Source organism: Branchiostoma lanceolatum, chromosome 10, assembly GCF_035083965.1.
Source record: "Branchiostoma lanceolatum isolate klBraLanc5 chromosome 10, klBraLanc5.hap2, whole genome shotgun sequence".
Classification (NCBI taxonomy): domain Eukaryota; kingdom Metazoa; phylum Chordata; class Leptocardii; order Amphioxiformes; family Branchiostomatidae; genus Branchiostoma; species Branchiostoma lanceolatum.
Window position 1 is genome coordinate 3547895 of NC_089731.1, and position 22019 is coordinate 3569913.

At 41.7% G+C, this 22019-nt stretch overlaps 2 protein-coding genes and 2 long non-coding RNA genes across 4 annotated transcripts in view; 3 read left to right on the forward strand and 1 right to left on the reverse strand.

Moving 5' to 3' along the window:
• LOC136443102 (sushi, von Willebrand factor type A, EGF and pentraxin domain-containing protein 1-like) overlaps positions 1-22019 on the forward strand; it is a 38259-nt gene that overhangs the window by 10877 nt on the left and 5363 nt on the right. The window lies entirely within an intron of this gene.
• On the forward strand, positions 1695-11412 carry LOC136443752 (zinc finger protein 91-like). Its single transcript, XM_066441112.1, has 6 exons — positions 1695-1827; positions 2762-2873; positions 4784-5632; positions 7329-8041; positions 8894-8993; positions 10057-11412. The coding sequence occupies exons 3-6, from the start codon at positions 4789-4791 to the stop codon at positions 10977-10979; spliced, it is 2580 nt and encodes an 859-aa protein (XP_066297209.1). The 5' UTR covers positions 1695-1827; positions 2762-2873; positions 4784-4788; the 3' UTR covers positions 10980-11412.
• On the forward strand, positions 17035-20972 carry LOC136443123 (uncharacterized). The gene is made up of 3 exons (XR_010757079.1): positions 17035-17296; positions 18906-18970; positions 19541-20972. It is a non-coding gene; the product is annotated as an uncharacterized lncRNA (long non-coding RNA).
• On the reverse strand, positions 20122-21986 carry LOC136443124 (uncharacterized). Its single transcript, XR_010757080.1, has 2 exons — positions 21455-21986; positions 20122-20886 (listed from the first exon to the last, which is right to left on the reverse strand). It is a non-coding gene; the product is annotated as an uncharacterized lncRNA (long non-coding RNA).

Sequence of the window (22019 nt, forward strand, 5' to 3'; positions counted from 1 at the left end):
CGCCACAGGGGGAGCTCATGCGCTACGTGTGTGGCACCCACGGTACATGGATGCCAAGAACTCCGCTACCCACCTGCATGCCAGTTTCCACGACCTTTCCACAAGAGGCTTCAAACGCTGAGTGGCCGCTAAGCCCCCCTCTCACTGGACCCGCGGCACGCTGACGGCGTCGCTGTGTCCTAAACTGGACGTGTGTTACCCTTGACGTTATAATGGGAATATCATTCAAAACGTACAGGTATCCAAAAGACAACAAAACACAGAAAGCTTAAAAAGATTCGTTTTTTCATCGATGAAATTCGTTGAGTGCTTTGTTAATCCGATCGACCGCAGCGACGCCGCCAGCGTGCCGCGAAAGATTCGACAGATCACGCAACGAATTACACTGATAGAGAACTTAAAAAAATAAAATAAAATTGTGTGTTGTATCTTAAATCATACATTTACATGTGCCATGGTGTAAGTAACCTCTAATGAGATCAAGGCTAGGGTTACAGAAATCAAATTCTAGTGGTAAGGTCAAGCTTCTAACTACATATAGGTCTTGCAGATAAAACACTCGATCAATCAAGCATTTACCGCGCCTCATATACCTTACCTTACCTTACCTTACCTTACCTTACCTTACCTTACCTTAGCTTAGCTTAGCTTAGCTTAGCTTAGCTTACCTTACCTTACCTTACCTTACCTTACCTTACCTTACCTTACCTCACCTCACCTCACCTCACCTCACCTCACCTCACCTCACCTTACCTTACCTTACCTTACCTTAGGTCCTCCAGTGCCTATACGCTGGTGGTATAAAACAGAACTTCGGCTTGCTCTCATCATTAAGTTGATGAAAAATTGTCGCACTTTGGATAATTTACTAAAGATATTAGATGGTGTAAAGAGATGTTATAAAACTAACTTGCTGTTTTGTCATCAGTTTCAGATAATACGTAACCTTGTTACATTTATACACAAAGCCTGAACTTTTTCTTGCACGGTAGTATCGCCAATAAACCATATTATTAACGTCTATGACTTACACGCGTAATGTTCTGTTATTCCGATATAGAATTTGAACATAATTTGTAGGACTCAAGGAGACCTGCTACTAATGTGTCTGGCTCTCCAAATCAGGTACCCTTTTGACCTGGACCAGTAGCCTGGAATCCAAGCCTATAGCTCCCAAGTCTCCTCTCCGTAAATGAGCTATAATAGGTTTGGATTCCAGGCTAACTTGGACCAAGCCGGTTGGACCTGGACCGGACCTGAAATTTTTGTACCGATACCCACCCCTAATCAGTCTCCAGTTATACTGTTAACAGATACACAAAACACGACACACAAACGCTGACGAAAACATAACCTTCTCGGCGAAGGTAATAGCTGTGACACCTATAACCCTGAGGAAAGTACTCATGCACAACTCGCGAAAATTGTACGTCTTGCAGGTTCAATACATCTTTATTGTCTAGACCTCGACTTACCAGGGGAAAGGTCAGGGGTTATCATTCAGGGACTGCTCTCGTACCCAGAGCTCAATCTTGTGTCCTGAAGTTACCAACGTTGTTATTCTTGTATTGTAACAGAGTCTATAGATGCTACGCTAACATTTTTGAGCATAGCAATACACTGACATCCCTTACCCCTATTATACATTAGGGTATAACAGATAACACACCAACAAGCACACTATCCTGGACACGAGACCATATTTTTGACCTTTGATCCTTATCCGAGGGGACACTGGCAGTTAGACTCCTGAAAAGCCTGCGTTCAGAAGTTCTAAACTCAGAGGTTTTCAGGGATTTGGAGTTTATTCTGCACGTCCACATCAAAGTAGGTATTGCAGGTAACATATGTTAAGCATTTCGCGTGTGAATGTACAGCTAAAAGTTTGATTTGAATGGATTTTTTGCTGTTTTTCGGACTTCTCTTTTTGGTGGGCTACCGGGGGTGGGAGGGGGGCATGCACAACAACAACAAAATTAACATGCAACTGTATACTATTCTTGACTTTTCGAGCACACATTGCCTTCTTCTAACAGCTAAAAGAATAGCCAAGAGGATTTTTAAGTGCTTTCTTCGTGTGGATCTGGCTTAATCTCATTACCTTTCGCATGTTTTTGCACTAGTACTAGGCCTAGTAGTACATGTATAGAGGCCTAGATCTACACCTGTCCAGTATTGCACTTTTTGGCAGTGCCTCAGGGGCGAGACTATTTTTTTTGTCGTGAGGGAGAAACCCTCAAACTTTGAGGATAATAAAACAGCAAACGCTGCCTTGGGGGAGGGCTATATCTCATCTCTTCAGAGAAACCTCCTAATCTTACTAGTAAGCAGATAATGGAGGGAAAGGGCAACGTTTAACTGACTGGTTTGAACATCGGTTAATGAAACCTGATGAGAAGTATAAACTGTCAATACATCTGTAAATACAATGAGAAATACACGTCGATAAGAGATATTTTGATTTCCTCATGTTTACAATACCTTCTAGTTTCGTTTGTTTCTTTACATTGTACCAAGCTTTTTTCTACTATGCTCTAGGTCAACGAGCAATACATGTTGACAAGAAATGTTTTTTAAAATCATTTTCTTATACCTACTGTCCTGTCTAGGTTTCGTATTTATTCAACAAGCTTTCCTCTTGTACCTAATGCATGTTGTTTGATATCTTTCCTTGCAAATCATCGCGTATATAGCATTGTACTTCGTTTTGTGCCAGCATCAAGTGTAAACCTACTAAACCGGTTTTACCACCAATCATAAGGTGCATAAAACACTCAACCAAGTGACTCTGTCGTCATTTCTGGCTCCAAAGACCGAGTTGGTTTTGCCGCTGAGATATCCTGCAGTCTGTTGGTTTGACGTGTTTCATTTTGGTGAGTACAGTTAATATTGTTTTATCTCTAGTACCTTTAATAGTTACCAAGTGGCAAATTGGACAGCAACTTATCATTTATTTCTCTTTAGCAAGATCTTGGAGGTATAGAAGGAGAGTTACTACTAAGCATCTTTTTGCTAAATCTCTCATGGTGTCTGAGCAATATAGGCACCTCCTACCGCCTACAAGAGCGAACATTAGTCGCCGTCAGACCCGCTCTGCGAACAATCTGGACATGCCAAAGTGTAGAACAGAACGCTATAGAACTAGTGCAATCCCGCACATGGTGCGTGTACTTAACACGCCACTCGTCTGAATGCGAAGACTCCCTTTAGGTTTTGACAAGGTGTCGCTAGCATCGTGTTCTTAAAACTAGTTTGTATATATCTTTTTATTGCGCTTATTTTAAATATTCCTATGCCATAGTTCGCTTTGTTCTATTGCCAACAGTCAATCATTGTAATATCACACCAATTTAGCATTCGGGCTACGACTGTAATGATACGAATTTGTGTTTCTCAATAAAAAAACATGACTAGCTTTTTGCTCAACCATGTGAGGCCAGAGTGCGTACTGAATCAAAAACGAATATGATTAGTCCAGGACAATCAGGGAAAATTTCTCATTGACAATAGCCTGTGTTTATACAAACTCTCGCTGGCGGAGGTTAATCATTGGCAAGTGTGGTGAGATATTTAACGTGCTCGTCTCGTGGTGCCTGACACGGCGTCCTTAACCACGGACTATGACTAATGTATATCCCCACGTTATCAGGACAACTCGGCCCCTAGGACAACTCGGCCCCTAGCCATTCCGGACAACTCGGCCCCTAGCTCAGGACAACTCGGCACCGAGCCCCAAAACTGACATAGATCAACAAACAGAACAGGAACTTTTTAGAATCTATATGAGGAATAAAACATGTTTAACTGCCAAACATTTCGTCTAAGATGAAATAGGAAATTGTGAAACTCTGCAGGTCACTTTGCCGGAACGCTTTGATAATTTGAATATCAATAAGGAAGTTTTATCATCTCGGTTGTCTCGACGCGTTTTGAAAACCTACAAACTGTTAAAATCTATGTCCAACAAAGCATAATGAACTGCTAATGTATATCCCCAAAGAACCGATATACATGGCAGAAAGTCTCCATACATACTAGTATCTTGGCTGTGGGAAACAACATTCGATGAAGACGTACCGTTAAGTTTACACCGTATTAAAGGCGGAAACACACACGTTGTAGAGTACAGACAGTTGGAATATTCAGTATTATGATAGAGTTAAACGTGTTGTTCAGTCTCGCTTTAGGCCTGTCCCGTTATGCCAGCTCGGAAATAGTAGAGCCCTGTGGATTATTGTCTGCACAAGATTAGCTTTGCTGTTCTGCTATTCAAACCGTAGATTTGTCTTTTTTCTTTGTTGTTACATATTTTGCCCGCACTTTGATGTCTTATAGCTGTAACTCATTGTTATGCCATTTCAATGTGAAAGAAAACCTAACATCTTATACAATTTCGTGTTTATTGCCATGTTTGTTTTATGTGTAGCGTCTTTCCCCGTTTCTCTTTGATCTCTTCTTATGCAAAATTGTTGCTGGTATGTAAAGTGTGCACGATCAACGACGGCCGTCTAAACCAATTTTACCGTTACGTGTATCTTATAATCTATTACTTCAATGACACCACATAATGTCCCTGATTACATTAATTATTGGAGTGTTGACATAAGAAATACATCTACCCGAGTTAGTGGCCAATACTACGGTTGTTTCAGCTAAACATGTGCACTACGTTGATGAAGATTAGACATCAAGAAAAAGAACCTTTGTGCAGTTTATTGAAAACAATTCAGGTGAATTGTTATTGCTGACTTTTGACTTACGATGTAACTTATCTTTTTAACAGCCATCATGGATAATAGAGCTGAAACCAATCGACACTCAGATGAGAATGCGGACGAACTAGGGGAAAACAAAAAGGAGACCAACAGCATGGAGACACAGATACATCCTGACAGACCGCACAAGGGGTCTAACAGACAATCAACGGGAGATAAGAAGAAGAAACAACACAGATGTGAGGAGTGCAACAAGCAGTTCAGAAAATTGAGTGATCTGGTTAGACATATCCGAACTCACACCGGGGAGAAACCTTTCGGATGCGAGGAGTGCGGAAAAAAGTTCAGTCATCTGAGCCATCTTAGGGGACATGTGAGGATACACACTGGTGAGAAACCGTACCTGTGTGGGGAGTGCGGCAAACGGTTCTGTCGCCTTGGTGGTCTGAAGACTCACATGCTAACTCACACTGGAGAGAAACCTTACGGATGTGGGGAGTGTGGCAAAGACTTCAGCCAGCTGAGTCATTTTAAGATTCACATGCGAACTCACACGGGAGAGAAACCTTACGGATGTGATGAGTGTGGTAAACAGTTCGGTCAGTTGAGTAATCTGAAGAGTCACATGAAGACACATACCGGTGAGAAACCGTACCAGTGTGAGGAATGCAACAAACGCTTCAGTCTCTCAGGTCTTCTAAAGACCCACATGCGGACTCACACCGGGGAGAAACCTTACGGGTGTGGGGAGTGCGGCAAACAGTTCAGTCAGCTGGGTACTCTACAGGGACATATATTGACTCACACTGGGGAGAAACCTTACCGGTGTGGGCAATGCGGTAGACGGGTCAACTCGTTGAGTAATCTGAAAAAGCACATGAAGACACACTCTAGCAGACAGCCGTGCACACCGGTGTGATAGTTAACGTCAAAGGAAGTGTGAAGTCCCGGGGTAGTCGAAAGAATAAGAAGAAGCGCTTTTAGATACAGGGACGCTGCACCTGCACTGTTTGTTTTAGATTCAAATAGATGTCGTCGTTCAATGATATAAGAAACGGCATAAAACGTAGGAAGTGTTCTCTTCTACCATAGATACCTCTGTAAATAAGGGATATTAACATTCATCATATGCAATGTTATCTTAGAGATCACGATCCTAATGTACATGTACAGTGGAAAACGTTGAGTCTATAGCTCGTTTGCTTGTTTTGCATTAGTCTGCTAGTAGTAAGACCTATCTTAATCTGTAGTGTTTAACTGTGTTTACTTGAACTAGAGGGTATCATCATCATCATTATTCATCCGGAATTACCCCGGTGAGATACAATCAATAAAGTTGGTATAGAATAGTACTATTCTTGCTGGCATCAACCCTATGTCTATTATACTAATGCTGTTATCATGTAAGACTCGTACGCAAGTTCATATCATTAATACTATTGAATTTGTCAAATAACCTGTTATATTTTAGCTTTAGATTAACATCATTGTTTTAGGTCTTCGCCATTTGTCATACTGTGTCATTTCTAATAAATAAAAGACACAAACAATTGTGACCTATTCGTAGAGATTTTTTTCTTTTCCGAGAGAAAACCGAGCAAAACGATATGTTTTCAAAGGCGTCGCATGCTCAATCATATAACGCGTTCGGTAACGGTATTTTCACGTATGGTGATGTAGAAAGGTCAAGCAAACGTCAACAATCTTTTGTCTTTGTTTTTTTATTTCGCACAGGTAAAAGAATTTTACATACATATGACAGATCAATACACATAGTGGCGGGGAAGGTAGAGACCAATGTGGTCTATAATATCCCATCCCCATTTTTCAAACAGAATAAATTACAATGGTAAATTAAGATATAGAGAAAAAATGACAACTTAATATCGTAACAAATAACAAATCAACAACTAATAATAACAATAACAAAAAAACAAGAACTAAATTATTATATATAAAGAAACAATTACCTAACTTAACACAGAAAAATTACCAACTAAGTAAGCAAGGAAACAATTCGATAAATAATAACGATGCAAATAACGACAAGCATATATAACAATTCAAGTCAATAACACAAAAAATGCACCCAGACATGCAGGATATAAATGAAAAACCAAAGAATAGAAGGTTAAGCAAAGGATTGATTGAACAATTACAATGAGATCGACGAGATGAAAATGTACGTTGAACCATGTGAAGTCCGTGTGTGTACTGAGTCAAGAACGAGTATGATTTGGCCATGGCGAATCGGGAAAACCATAATTGATAATTGTAGTGAGATCTTTAACGTACCTCAGCCACGTGTACTAGTATGAAAAATAGAGTCTTGTGGATGGTTGTCTGCACAAGTTTTACCTTGCTGTCCTGCTATCTGTATCGTCAATTTTGTTCGTTTATTGAAATTTACGATACCTTCACAGTTGCAGTGTCATGTAACGCAAGATCGAACATTTCCATGTTTGTTTGACTTTTACTGGTAAAGCGTCGCTCCCGTTTGTAGCAGGGAGTATTTTGACATTGTGGCATTTTTAATGCATTCGATTTCATTTCATGCTTTCAGTTGAATTGTGATTGATTATATTATGACTTACGGTCCATTTTTTCACACAGCTGTCATGGCAAGCAACCGGCACTCAGCTGGAAATGCGGAGGGACTAGGAGGAGGTTCCATCTTCAACACGGCGACCAACAGCATGGCGATACAGATGCAGTCTGACAGACCGCACGAGGAGTCTTACAATCCACAATTGGAAATTGATACGAAGAAGAAACGACACGGATGTGAGGAGTGCAACAAGCAGTTCCGCACACCGAGTGAGCTGGTTAGACACATGCGGACTCACACCGGGGAGAAACCTTTTGGATGTGAGGAGTGTGGCAAAAAGTTCTGTCGACTGGATGATCTGAGACAACATATCAAAACACACACTGGGGAGAAACCTTATCAATGTGAGGAGTGCGGAAAAAAATTCCGTCATCGGAGTCATCTGAAGGAACATATGAGGACACACACTGGTGAGAAACCGCACCAGTGTGAGAAATGCAATAAACGCTTCAGTCTATCAGGTCCTCTGAAGAGGCACATGCGGACTCACACTGGTGAGAAACCTTACGGATGTGGGGAGTGTGGCAAACAATTCAGTCAGTTGGGTAATCTGAACAACCACCTGAAGATACACACGGGTGAGAAACCGTACCGGTGTGTGGAGTGCGGGAAACAGTTTAGTCAGCTGGGTCATCTGAAGTACCACATGAAGACACACACTGGTGAGAAACCTCACCAGTGTGAGAAATGCAGTAAACGCTTTAGTCTACCAGGTAGTTGATAAAGTTGTCGCACTTGACAATTTGACGAATTTACTAAAGACATTAGATGATGTCAAGATATGTCTTTTAAGAGACTAACTTGCTGTATTGTTAATTTGTTATCAGTTTCAGATCAGCTTTGTTACAATAAGACTGTGGCCTTTTCATCCATGGTAGTATATTAGCAATATAAGCACCTAGTACCTAGCATTCTAGTACCTTCCATGGTAGCATATTAGTATATTAGCAATAAATCACGAACGACTGTGACTTACACGCGTAATGTTGTTGTTTTTTTCTATTAGGTAGGAACCCTCAAACTTTGAGGACAATAAAAAAAACCTCACCGTTTGCTTTCACAGACGAAATCAGTGGGAGAACATTTACAAATTATTCTTATTTCTTCAACTTTAAAAGAAATAAATTTGGAAAATATCTATGCTAGGCCGAAGAGATAACTTTATTGAAATATACATTTATCACCACAAGTCTTAAAAGAGGGCTCTGTCTCCGCTCCAGAGAAACGTCCTAAAATTCAAGCAGATAATGGAGGGGAAAGGGTGACGCCTAGCAATCGGTTTGTACATCGTTTTATAAAATGTGATTTGGAGTATGCACCTTTCTGTTCGACTCGTACATCTCTAAATACAATGAGCAATACATGTCGATAAGAAACATCTCTATGCCATCTCTAACCAGACCTTCTAGTTTCCGTCTTTCTCTTTTAACAAGCTTTCCTCTCTTACCTACGTTGTCTGATCTCTCTCTATACAAATCATCGGGTATTCAGCATCGTATTTTGTTTTGTTCTATTATCAAGCGTAAGCCTACCGAACCGGTTTTAGCACTTATCATAAGCTGCATAAATACTTGCCCACTGTGACTCTGACGTCATTTCCGACCAGAAAGACCGAGTTGGTGTTGCCGTTGAGATATCCTGCAGTCTCTTGTTTGGAGCGTTACATTTCGGTGAGTACAGTTGGCATTGTTTTACTTGTAGTACCTTATGTAGCTAGTATCATTTCTGCTTCTGTAGCAAGATCTTAGCCTAGAGTCCAGCCTAGTTAGCTTTGGTCCCAACGCAGTTGTTGTTGGCGAAGTAGCGACTTTGGGGACGGACCAAGACTGTACTCCAGGCTAGCAAGATCTTTGAGGTACACGGGGGGGGGGGGGGCTTCCTCGCCCAATGATGAGAAGTTCGAATAGATATCGAGTCCAAAAAAGATATAATTTTGCCGGCGCAGAAAGGGGCAAATCTAACTCTCCTTGATAAATGTTGTGGGATCTTTAACGTGCTCGCCCTGACGTCATGTAGTTCAAGATAATCTTCAGCTGAAAAAAACAAACAAAACCTAACACACTGGTAAAATGTCTCCCTCCACATAGGTTGGCTGCATGTGGGAATCTTTAGTCTCATAATTTGGATGACTTACGAATCGCATTTACTGTCCGTGCTATGTTCTTGAGGAATGTTAGAGGTTAAGGTACAGTCAGTAGGAATGTTCAGTATTTTAATAGCTAGAGCCGAACGTTTTTTATTCTTATCGAGCATATTCGCCTTAGTCCTGATCCGTTACGCCCGCCCGGAAATAGAGCCCTGTGGATCGTTGTCTCAACTTTTCTGTCCTGCTATCTGAACCTGGCCTTTTGTTTGTTTCTTTGTAACGGCATCTTCGCCCACAGTTATATACATATAGCTCAAACGTTATGTAAATCAATATCATCTTTAGGTTAAAAAAACAAAACAACGCCTTACGCAGTTTTCCATGCGTATGGCCATTTTCTATGTTTGCTTCACAGACCCGTAAGTTTTTACAAGTACATTGTCTTTCTCAGGTTCTCTCTGATCTCTTCTTATGCAAATTATTGCCGGCGTGTAATGTGTAATTTGTCGTACATTTCGCAATCAACGACATAAGACTAAACCGGTTTTACCGTTAGGTGTTATAACCTCAAAAATCATAGTAATTGCATAAGAAAGAAGTTACAATATCATCTTGGTGATTGCTAACGATGCATTTTTTTAACACAGCCGTCATGCAAAACAACCAGCCCTCAGCTTGGAATGCAGAGGGACTAGGAGAAGGTTCCATCTTCAACACTGCGACCGACAGTATGGTGATACAGATGCAGTCTGACAGACCGCACGAGGAGTCTAACAATCCGCAATTGGGAATTGAAACTAAGAAGAAACGACACAGATGTGAGGAATGCAACAAGCAGTTCAGAAGACCGAGTGAGCTGGTTAGACACATGCGTACTCACACCGGGGAGAAACCTTTTGAATGTGAGGAGTGCGGCAAACAGTTCAGTCTTCTGGGCCATCTGAAGGGACATATGAGGATACACACTGGTGAGAAACCATACGGATGTGGGGAGTGTGGCGAACGGTTCAGTCAGCTAAGTCATTTTAAGGTACACATGCGAATTCACACTGGTGAGAGACCGTACCAGTGTGAGAAATGTAATAAACATTTTAGCGTATCATGTAATCTGAAAACCCACATGCTAACGCATACTGGGGAGAAACCTTACGGGTGTAGGGAGTGTGGCAAACAGTTCAGCCAGCTTGGTCATTGTAAAGCACACATGAGAATTCACACGACAGAGAAACCCTACGGATGTGAGGAGTGCGGCAAACAGTTCTGTCAGCTGGGTACTCTGAAGGACCATATGAGGACTCACACTGGTGAGAAACCGTACCTGTGTGAGAAATGTAATAAACGATTTAGTCGATCAGGTCTTCTGAAGACCCACATGCGGACTCACACCGGGGAGAAACCTTACGGATGTGAGGAGTGCGGCAAACAATTCAGTCAGCTGGGTACTCTGAAGGATCATATGAGGACTCACACCGGTGAGAAACCTTACCAGTGTGAGAACTGCAATAAACACTTCAGTCTACCAGGTAATCTGAAGAGACACATGCGTACTCACACGGATGAGAAATCGTAAGAGTGTGAGGACTTCGACAGACAGACAGTTCAGTCTAAAGAAGCGTATGAAAATTCACACTGGCAAACGGCCATGCACTGCACCCATGTAACAGTCACATTTTTGGTTAGTCGAAATAAGAAACTTTGAATAAGTATTTTTAAATGCATCTCCAATTCACTGTTTGTTTTGTAATTCGGATTCAAAGAGATGTCGTGGTCCACTAATAAAAACAAAACGTGGATACCTTTGTAAATAATCGATATCGACAATAATATACGAGGACATATTTAAGATCACGATCCGAATGTACCGTGGAAAACGCTGAACACAGCCCCTGTACTTGTTTGACATAAGTGTATTTTACACATAACTTAATCTGTAATGTTTAACTGTGAATACTAGAGCTAGACGGTATAGAATAGAGCCATTGTTGCTGGTATCAACCCTTTGTCTTATTACCTTCGCCGAGAAGGTTATGCAGAGGGTAGCGTTTGTGTGTATGTATGTGTGTGTGTATGTAATGCGTCGATGAAGATTAGACATCCAGGTAATAAGATACGCCAAAAAGCAATTACTCAAACAACTGGATATGATTTTGGAAACGGTCAGACGTTTCAAGTAGCATCCACTACTTTTCGTCAGTGACTGTGAGCAAGATCAGTTGAACAGCAGGTTTATAACCACGAACTATGAATTGATATGCAAATAAGGAGAAGACAAATTTTTAGATAGTCCAATAGAAAGCGAATTAGACAACTCAAGACAAGGTTGGAGTAAAAGGGGACAATAGCTCCTATTGTTTTAATATAGGAGCTAATGCTGGTTTGCCCCCATGAGGAAACGGGACCGTGATCTGGAATAATCTCGAACTACCCACATGCATTCCAGGTAGGCCAGGCGGTCAAAAGAAAGTGGAACTTTTATTGGAGGCATTATATTTTCTGAGATAAAAAAAGTATGGGCGCGTTGCTTGACTTATCTTTACTCCTTCTTCAACTTTATTTGGTAAACCTATAAGATGAAGACCCTTGGATGCAGTGCCCTCACAGACTACACGTCCCGACCGTCGATGGGAGAGACTACGCCGCCGCCAACCTCACCGCGCCCCTCACCAACCTAGAACAGGTTTGTTTGTTTGTTTGTTTGTTGTCTGTCCGCATAACTAGTTAACCGGCTCAAGGCATTTTTATATAGTCTTCGGTAACATTTTGGTCGCTTGTGGTCCAGATTGGGGGCGGTCGCGGTCACAGAAGACAAGTGGTCGTCTTTTGACATTGGTCGTCTTGTGTCTATGGGGAAAAAATCGGGACCGACCGAAATCGGTCGTCTTGAGCCGATGGTCGTCTTTCGGACGCGGTCATTAGACCACGTTTGACTGTATAGTTTAACTATAGGACTCCTGGAAAAATACTAACTACGATGTATGTTACTAATGTATATCCTGAATAAACAAGGAAATATTAACCACAAGGCCACTATTCCACCAGGTCTATGTTGACGGGAACTTGACACTAGGACCGAACAACTTCACCGTGGGGGAGACTGCCGTGTTGTTTTACGGCTTCACGGCTGGAGGAGACAGAGTGGAGTGCGAGACAGCTGTGGTGGTTACAGGTAGGTCAAAGCTATTACAAATTCATTTACTTTCGCGGTGGTTTTGTTTCGCTGTAGAAAGGAACATGTGTTTTAGATTTGAATAGAATGGAGGAGAAATGCAATTTTGTGATTGAATGTAGGTTGTATAACAAAGAGAGAAATAACCTGTAGTAGGCTTGTACAAAACCTATTTCCCTATTTCATACACTTAAATACTGTAGAAAAATCGATAAATATATCTGTTCTTTTAACTCTACAATAACTGACACGCGAGGAGAAGTTGAATTTATCTAATTAAAGTTTTATTTTGTCAATCATGTTTTGTCCTGTTGTGACCTGTACTTTGTCCTGTTGTTACCCAGTGGGGCAAAATGTGCAATAAAGGTCTTCATTCATGCATTATTCCAGACGCCGAGCACCCGGAGTTTGTGAGCTGCCCTGAGTCCTTCGCGGTGAACAGCTCCCGGCAGTTCCCGCACGTGCGCTGGCAGGAACCCGAGGCGCGCGACAACGTGGGTATGTTTATTGATGTATAGCGCGGTGCCCATCTCCGTTTCATAGCCCTGGGCCACACTGTGGTGCAATCACTGTAGCAGGGGCTAGTCCACTGGCAGGAAGTGTGTTTAACTTCCATACTGTTTCAGAAGTATGTACCATTTTTATAAAGTCTTTGGTATGACTCAATGCGCCTCTTGTCCAGAGGTGTCCTACGTGGGGCTTGAACCCCAGTCCTTTTGGTCAAAGTAATTTGAACCAGATGTGGTGAGAGACAGAAGCGCAGATCACTACACCACAGGGACACACCCCAACGTGGGTATGTGGACATGGATTCATATGTTCGTTTCTCATTATTTCTTTATCTTCCATTTTTTCAAAACACATCAAAATGTAAGTGACTATTTATCATGCACAGCCATTGGTCCGCAGGGATGATCTATTTCTCTCTTGATGTCGCCTAGTATATAAGATGCTGAAGTAGGCTTTTGGCACCCAATTACTTATTGGTTACATAGTTAAGCCCCGGTCACACTAAACTCAAGTCGTACCTACGATGCACGTACGATGCATTTCCCGTACAACGCAGGTACATCGCAGGTAAATCGCAGGTAAATCGTAGGTAAAATCAGCTATCGCAGAGCGTCGGGTGATGTTCAAAATTTTCCAGCGTCGTGCGATTTGTCACGTGTCGCTCATCTCATATGTGTGCACGTTTCATCTGACCTTTGCAAGATGGTGATGCCACCAGAAAGAATCAGGCTGGTGTGGCTGCAGATACAGCTAAATAGAGTACAGGGAAGGCAAGCTGTAATTTTGGCAGCCCTCATCAGGGTTCTGCAAGAAAGACAGAATGCGAGAAGGCGACGGAGGTGCATGGTGGGTGAGGCCGTGGATCCAGCGGCGGACCTTACCTGGCCAATGCGACACACTTTTGATTGAGTTGGCTCGAGAGTGTGGTGGGGACTACTACAGAAACCAAAAGTAGTCGAGCGCATAGTAAGCGCTGCTATATGTTTGCATAATCTCATGGAGAGAAAGGTCACCCAGGCTTACAAAACAGAGACTTGGATGAAGAGGGGCCAGAGAGGCAAGTTGTCCCCGGGGCATGGAGGCAGGCCGGGATGTTGGATGAGATGCGAAATGTGCGGGGGGGGGGGGGGGGCGTGGTGATGTGGCAAACACAGAGGTAAAACAGCTAACAGTCTATCTGAAACAGTATTACAATAGCCCTGTGGGTTATAGGCCGATTTGCATGTATAGATATGTGCGGTGAGGATGGCTTCAGTTGTTTTAAGTTTATGACAACAGAGACGCATAAGCATAAAGATATGTCTTCTAGTAACTTTATTTTTCACCCCTTAATATCAAGATATGTTAATGAAATAATCTTTACAAATCACCCTTTCATCCGGGGCAAAGTGGCTTGGACAAAATAACGTTTTGTTGCATCGCATCCTTATTCTTTTAATGTATTAGAACGCCTCCTTATTCAGCTTTGTTTTCGAATGTATAACAAACGTTACAGTAATTTGCCTTAAACAACCAATCAGATTCAGAAGCAAAGAAATAAAACGAAGGTGAAACGAAGACATTCCAACTGATCATGGAGCACAACTTTTCTTTATGGTTTGATACATATCTTTAGTGGGATGTACTGATATATGGATTTCTCTGAATGTGAAGTGTATGTGACAGCAATAAACTGCAAAATGGAAGTTTCAGTCTTTTTTGTACCTTTCTTTCGTTAAGAGATACAAGATGACATGTTTACAACATAAAACAATCGTTGATATCAATGAAAAACTCAGTTCTAGTCGTCCTGCTGGTTGTGCTGCTGTTCCCGGGCGTCTGCCAGCTTCAGATAGCCGTGACACCAGAGTATAGTTCTCATCACAGAAGTCACGCCATAAGTCCTTGGGTAGGTTCTTCAGGGAATGAGGTCTGATCTGATTATGAACCCACGTGTGTAAAGCCATGAAACAATCGTATGCATCACCTGTGCGCGATACTCGATCTGACACGTGGAAAATCATAGCCTTGAAAGCAGGCTCTTCAGCGGGCGCTGTACACCAGTTGCCACTGTGCTCTGCAAAGTGGTGGTCACATATAACGTAGGTACATCGTACGATGGTTTTTTTTAGTGTACCTAGGTCAATCGCAGGTAAATCGCAGGTAAATCGCACGTAAAAGTAGCCATCGGCGAGCGTCCTACGCCGGAAAATACAGCTAAAGATGATTTTGAACATGTTCAAAATGTTGCTTCTGTCGCCGTACGATTTCTATTACCCCCAATACAGACTTCACTACGGCCTTCTTTTTATACCAATGAGATGAAAAAATGTATACATTTCGACCGTGTTCTGATGGTTTCAGTTTTCCCTGATATTGTCGATGTTGTTGAAAAGTGCAGCCACCAGAGCACAGTGGCAACTGGTGTACAGCGCGCCCGCTGAAGAGCCTGCTTTCAAGGCTATGATTTTCCACGTGTCAGATCGAGTATCGCGCACAGGTGATGCATACGATTGTTTCATGGCTATACACACGTGGGTTCATAATCAGATCAGACCTCATTCCCTGAAGAACCTACCCAAGGACTTATGGCGTGACTTCTGTGATGAGAACTATACTCTGGTGTCACGGCTATCTGAAGCTGGCAGACGCCCAGGAACAGCAGCACAACCAGCAGGACGACTAGAACTGAGTTTTTCATTGATATCAACGATTGTTTTATGTTGTAAACATGTCATCTTGTATCTCTTAACGAAAGAAAGGTACAAAAAAGACTGAAACTTCCATTTTGCAGTTTATTGCTGTCACATACACTTCACATTCAGAGAAATCCATATATCAGTACATCCCACTAAAGATATGTATCAAACCATAAAGAAAAGTTGTGCTCCATGATCAGTTGGAATGTCTTCGTTTCACCTTCGTTTTATTTCTTTGCTTCTGAATCTGATTGGTTGTTTAAGGCAAATTACTGTAACGTTTGTTATACATTCGAAAACAAAGCTGAATAAGGAGGCGTTCTAATACATTAAAAGAATAAGGATGCGATGCAACAAAACGTTATTTTGTCCAAGCCACTTTGCCCCGGATGAAAGGGTGATTTGTAAAGATTATTTCATTAACATATCTTGATATTAAGGGGTGAAAAATAAAGTTACTAGAAGACATATCTTTATGCTTATGCGTCTCTGTTGTCATAAACTTAAAACAACTGAAGCCATCCTCACCGCACATATCTATACATGCAAATCGGCCTATAACCCACAGGGCTATTGTAATACTGTTTCAGATAGACTGTTAGCTGTTTTACCTCTGTGTTTGCCACATCACCACGCCCCCCCCCCCGCACATTTCGCATCTCATCCAACATCCCGGCCTGCCTCCATGCCCCGGGGACAACTTGCCTCTCTGGCCCCTCTTCATCCAAGTCTCTGTTTTGTAAGCCTGGGTGACCTTTCTCTCCATGAGATTATGCAAACATATAGCAGCGCTTACTATGCGCTCGACTACTTTTGGTTTCTGTAGTAGTCCCCACCACACTCTCGAGCCAACTCAATCAAAAGTGTGTCGCATTGGCCAGGTAAGGTCCGCCGCTGGATCCACGGCCTCACCCACCATGCACCTCCGTCGCCTTCTCGCATTCTGTCTTTCTTGCAGAACCCTGATGAGGGCTGCCAAAATTACAGCTTGCCTTCCCTGTACTCTATTTAGCTGTATCTGCAGCCACACCAGCCTGATTCTTTCTGGTGGCATCACCATCTTGCAAAGGTCAGATGAAACGTGCACACATATGAGATGAGCGACACGTGACAAATCGCACGACGCTGGAAAATTTTGAACATCACCCGACGCTCTGCAATAGCTGATTTTACCTACGATTTACCTGCGATTTACCTGCGATGTACCTGCGTTGTACGGGAAATGCATCGTACGTGCATCGTAGGTACGACTTGAGTTTAGTGTGACCGGGGCTTTAAAGGAGTATTCCACTCTGTAAGCGGGAATTGTCATTCCTCTGAGAATGAATTGTTATCCTTGGATCTAGTTTGTCTTGTAAAATTTACCATGAGTGGGAGCCTGAACGCAAGGCGCTACATGATAGTGATCAAGGCATGAAACCCCCGAAGGATCCATCCAACAATCCCAGAATTCAATGCGCGGTGCGGTACCGAGGGGAGGGCTTGCCAACATGGAGGGAGGGCATGCTAGCATGGACCCCGATGAGAAAACAGGTTGGTACTGGTATAGATGACGATGCTATGAAGTTCAGGAATACATTTTTGAGTAGACCAAATGTGTGTGCACAATCGTTATCAGAACTGCCTGGCCAGCGCTTTTCGATTTTATGTTGTTGTTGTTGTTGTTGTCCTTCTGTAGTATTTTCTACACGCATACAAGTAGCCATTTTAGATAGCAAAAAGGTATTTTTAAGAATGCCAAAAACTCTGTATTCCAAGAGCCGATGCACTTCAAACTTGTTGTGTACATTCCTGAATATATGATAGTCACTCGGCTGTTTTTGTTAGCGTATCAAATGAACTGTTAGCTAGAAATTCGGGCCAGAAGATGGCTCAGTTATCATGGACGCCATTTTACCTGGGTATGGGACCTACAAAAGGCTCCTCACTATAGTGCCAAAATCTCTGTCCTCCATAACACCAGCGACTTCAGAATTTGTGTGTACATTCCTGAATATATGATAGTCACTCGGCTATTTTCGTTAGCCTATGAGATTAACCGTTAGCGAGAAATTCGGGCCAGAAGATGGCTCAGTTATCATCGCCGCCATTTTGCCTGGGTATGGGACCTACAAAAAGCTCCTCACTATAGTGCCCAGATCTCTGTCCTCCCAAACACCAGCGACTTCAGACTTTGTGTGTACATTCCTGAATATGTGATAGTCACTCGGCTATTTTTGGTTAGCTTATCGGCACAACCGGTAGCGAGAAATTTGGGCAAGAAGATGGTTCAGTTATCATCGACGCCATTTCGCCTGCCATAATGGTGACCTACATTCAACTCCACTCTAAAGTGTCAAAATATCCGTATTCCAAGATGTGAGCGACTTCAAACTTTTTGCGTACATTCCTGAATATATGATAGTCATTCGACTGCTTTCGTTAGCTTATAGAGTCAACCGATGGCGAGAAATTCGGGCCAGAAGATGGCTCATTTCTAATCGACGCCATTTTGCCTAGATGTTTACATAATGGTGACCTACATTCAACTCCACACTAAAGTGCCAAGATCTCTGGATTCCAAGACCTTAGCGACTTCAAACTTTTTCTGTACATTCCTGGATATATGATAGTCACTCGACTGCTTCCGTTAGCTAGGCACATCAACCGTTAGCGAGAAATTAGGGCCAGAAATGGGCTATGCAAGCAGACGTGCTGATTTGTCATGGACTCCATTTTTTTTGTTATTGACATTTGGTCTGGTCTAAATTCAACTCCTTACTTAACTTCTCAAGTACCCGAATCTCTGTATTAGATTTCAAAATTTTTGTGTACATTCCAGGATATATGATAGTCAAGCTTTATGATTGTTTTAACAATCATATAGCTTGACACAATTTCTCGCAAACTCTATAAGCTTTCAAGCTTATAGTTATAGAGTTTGTGAGAAATTGTGTCTGAGGTTGGCCACACTAACAGACACCGCCATGATTCATTTGATCTGGCTTATTTCAGGTCAACATATGACTTCCATTTGTACTCTGATTACATAAACTATGTATCTATCTATATCTATATGACGCAGAATGTCTGTCTTAATGATTTCATGATTGATGCGTATATTTTCAGTAAATACATTACTGTCATTTTGTTTTTTTGATAGAAATGGTAAGGACGCCAAGGAAAGAAAATCCAAGGAAAAGCCCAGGGAAACGCCCAAGACAAAAGGTAGTGTTTTTTTTAGTATAATTCATATAATGTAGAAAATGATGTAACATCTCTAGCTTGTTCTCATCTATGGACACTTACTTCTTGCAATGACAACATTGAATTTTATCCAGGGCTCGGCTGTCATATTGTGTGTCGTTGGTAAGATTACTTCTTATGGTAAAAAAGAGGGGAAAAAAGTGTATGATACTAGCAGGGCCTGACATTCATTGTTTGGATAATTACTGCACTGGTACCGGTGCACCTAACCAGTAACCTAAAGATGTAAGTGTACAGAAATTTTTTTGTATGCATAGCATAGAATAGTAAACAATGAATTATAAACCTTTTCTTAGAGTGACTTTGAAATTCTATGGCTAACTAAACAAGTAATATAATAATCTTCTTTGTTTTTGGACAAAATGTCAAGCTGTATAATACAAGTAGTGTACAATCGTACATCTTCATGATTATTCTTTTTAATGTGAAGGAAAATTGCCGGCTTAGCATTATTTTGGCACCTCTGTATCAATGAATTAACTCTACGAATCACAAAGATGTAGTTGACTTCAGAATACATTCTCTCTGCAGGTGATCTAAAGTGGCTTCTGGGCTACAGCAAAAGGCAAAGGGATGATGTGGTGAAGAACATCTACGAGAAGGACTACACTTTCAGAAGAATGCTGTTGGAGGCTGTCGTGCACAGGCACCGGGAGTCCAATGAGTACTGGGGGGACCAGGTGCTCCCAAAGCCAGACTTACCCCCCTAACATTGCCCACATTCCCAGGCCAGACAAACAGGCAGCTATTGCGCAGTACCAAACAAGTTTTGAAGACCATAAGCCAGCCCCTTTATATGCTCAATCATTCTGTAGTCAATTTAATTTTTTTCCTCATTTTTGTACTGATTTTTTTCAGCATACATGCCTTACATGACTAAACTACATGTATATGTAGTTTATGTTTTGAAATGTTTTGAAAATTCTGGTGCTGTCTCTGCTATAGACACATAAAATGTGCAAATACTAGACTATACATATTGATGCTTGAACATGTAACATGAACATGTCAACAGTAGTTTACATAATATAGGTCCTGGTAGATACTTAGTAATATACTGATGTCATATGTCACAGGTTATGTTTATTAGATTGATGTGGACAAGTTGCCAATTGTATATCCATTGGAGCATTTTATTAATAAATGTCCTGCCTACATATCTCAGAAGTAAATATTCCATTTTACAACCACCACAAGTTTATGTGTGTCCAACAATGCTGTCTCAAATGTAAACACAAGCCATTTTTAAAAATTATTCAGAAATATAATTGTATATCCTTGTAATATACATGTATATGTCTTTCTTGCTGTACAACTAGTTCAAAGGAATGTAGAAATAATGATACTTGGACAATAGCTAAGGTTTCCATTCGGCCTGCCATATAAATTCAACTATAAACCATGAATATATAAAAATGAATACATACAGGTACTAGACAGTTTTTTATATTTGGTTGAAACACACCTGTTATGCAGTGTTAGAAGTTTGGAAACCCCTGTGTACATGTAAGACTGTTATCAAGTTTGTTCTTTGACTTACCAGCTAAACCCTCACCCTAATTCTAATACTTCCAGTATTGAGTTAGAAGAATACAAACTGATTTATAGACCAACTGGACAGGTGATGGCGAAACATCTTAGCAGCAAAATGTCCTAATTCTGTAAATACAATTTTGGCCATGATATCTAAACCTACATGCTCTTCTGCTCACCTAGTGACCTACTTATCTGCCTCAAGAAAACCTATGTATGTCCCATCTTCAGATGGATAGGCCTGCCTTATCCTGCTGACCACACAGAATAGAACCACCCGGCACACTGTTCTTCCTAGGCGTCGTTTGTGAACCCAGCATGTGAATTGTCAGTATCGTAAGATCCTGGGAGAAACAAAAAATGCATGTAAATTGTAATGTTACATGTTTTTTTCTTGTATCAAGATTAATACAAGTACTCTGCAGAAGGACGAGAATGTTGTCTTTTTTATGATTTATTTATCCAAATAATATTTCCCTTATCCTTACTACACATCTATTTGAATATGTGCACAATATTTTCCTTATCCTTACTACACATCTATGTGAATATGTAGACAATATCTGGCCATTTTTGTTTAGTCTGATAATTTTCAGATCTTGGTATTGCACTGACAGCCCCCCTCCCACACTGTGTAACATTTTCCGACTTTTCACCCTTAGTAATGCAAGTAATTACAAAATTACTGTCCATTTCTTCACACAAGATGCATCAAGAAAGCTTATTTAAAACTTCTCGGTACGTAATATATCGGGTTATACAGTGGTACGACTACTATGCAGCCAGCACCCCAGGTAAGAACGTCGCAAAGTCCGCCTCACGTTTTCGTGAGCTTATCATGAGTCCTGACACACAGGTCGATGTTGTAGATATGCAAAATAAAACGGACAGAAACAAAGTAACAACATTTACCTATTGCTCAATGGCACTCTTGTATTCCAAGGTTATGTCACCGTATAAGTGCAGTCTGAGTGCAGACCTCATGAGACAGAGGGGATGGAATTCCTCGTGTAGCTCCCCAGGATCTAGCCGCGAACCCTCCGTCTGGTCACCGCGGCCGGCGTCCTATGCCGCTTCTGCTTTTGTGGCGGTCCCAGCTCCAGCGGAGGCTCCGGCAGGGTCTTCTTTCCAATCGCCATTCTCTAATTGTCCTGAATCATGTTCAGGCTTAAAGGCAAATGGCCTGATGTCATTAGGGCCCAACTCATCCGAGTCTGTGGCGGCCATGACAGTTTTGTCGTCTGTTCCGTGTTTGGACTAGTGCGCATGCGTATACAGCAGAGTAGAAAGAGCGGGTCTTTGGGGGATTACATGGATTTGAAAAGGATTACTGTCGAAAAGTCCTAAGAGGTAATTCAGTCAAAACTCGGGCGTATTTGTTTTTAGAAAAGCATAATTTATCAGAAAAAAATACCCGCTTACTGAGTGGAATTCTCCTTTAACTACTGCACCCGGTTTTTCCCAAACGTACGACGTT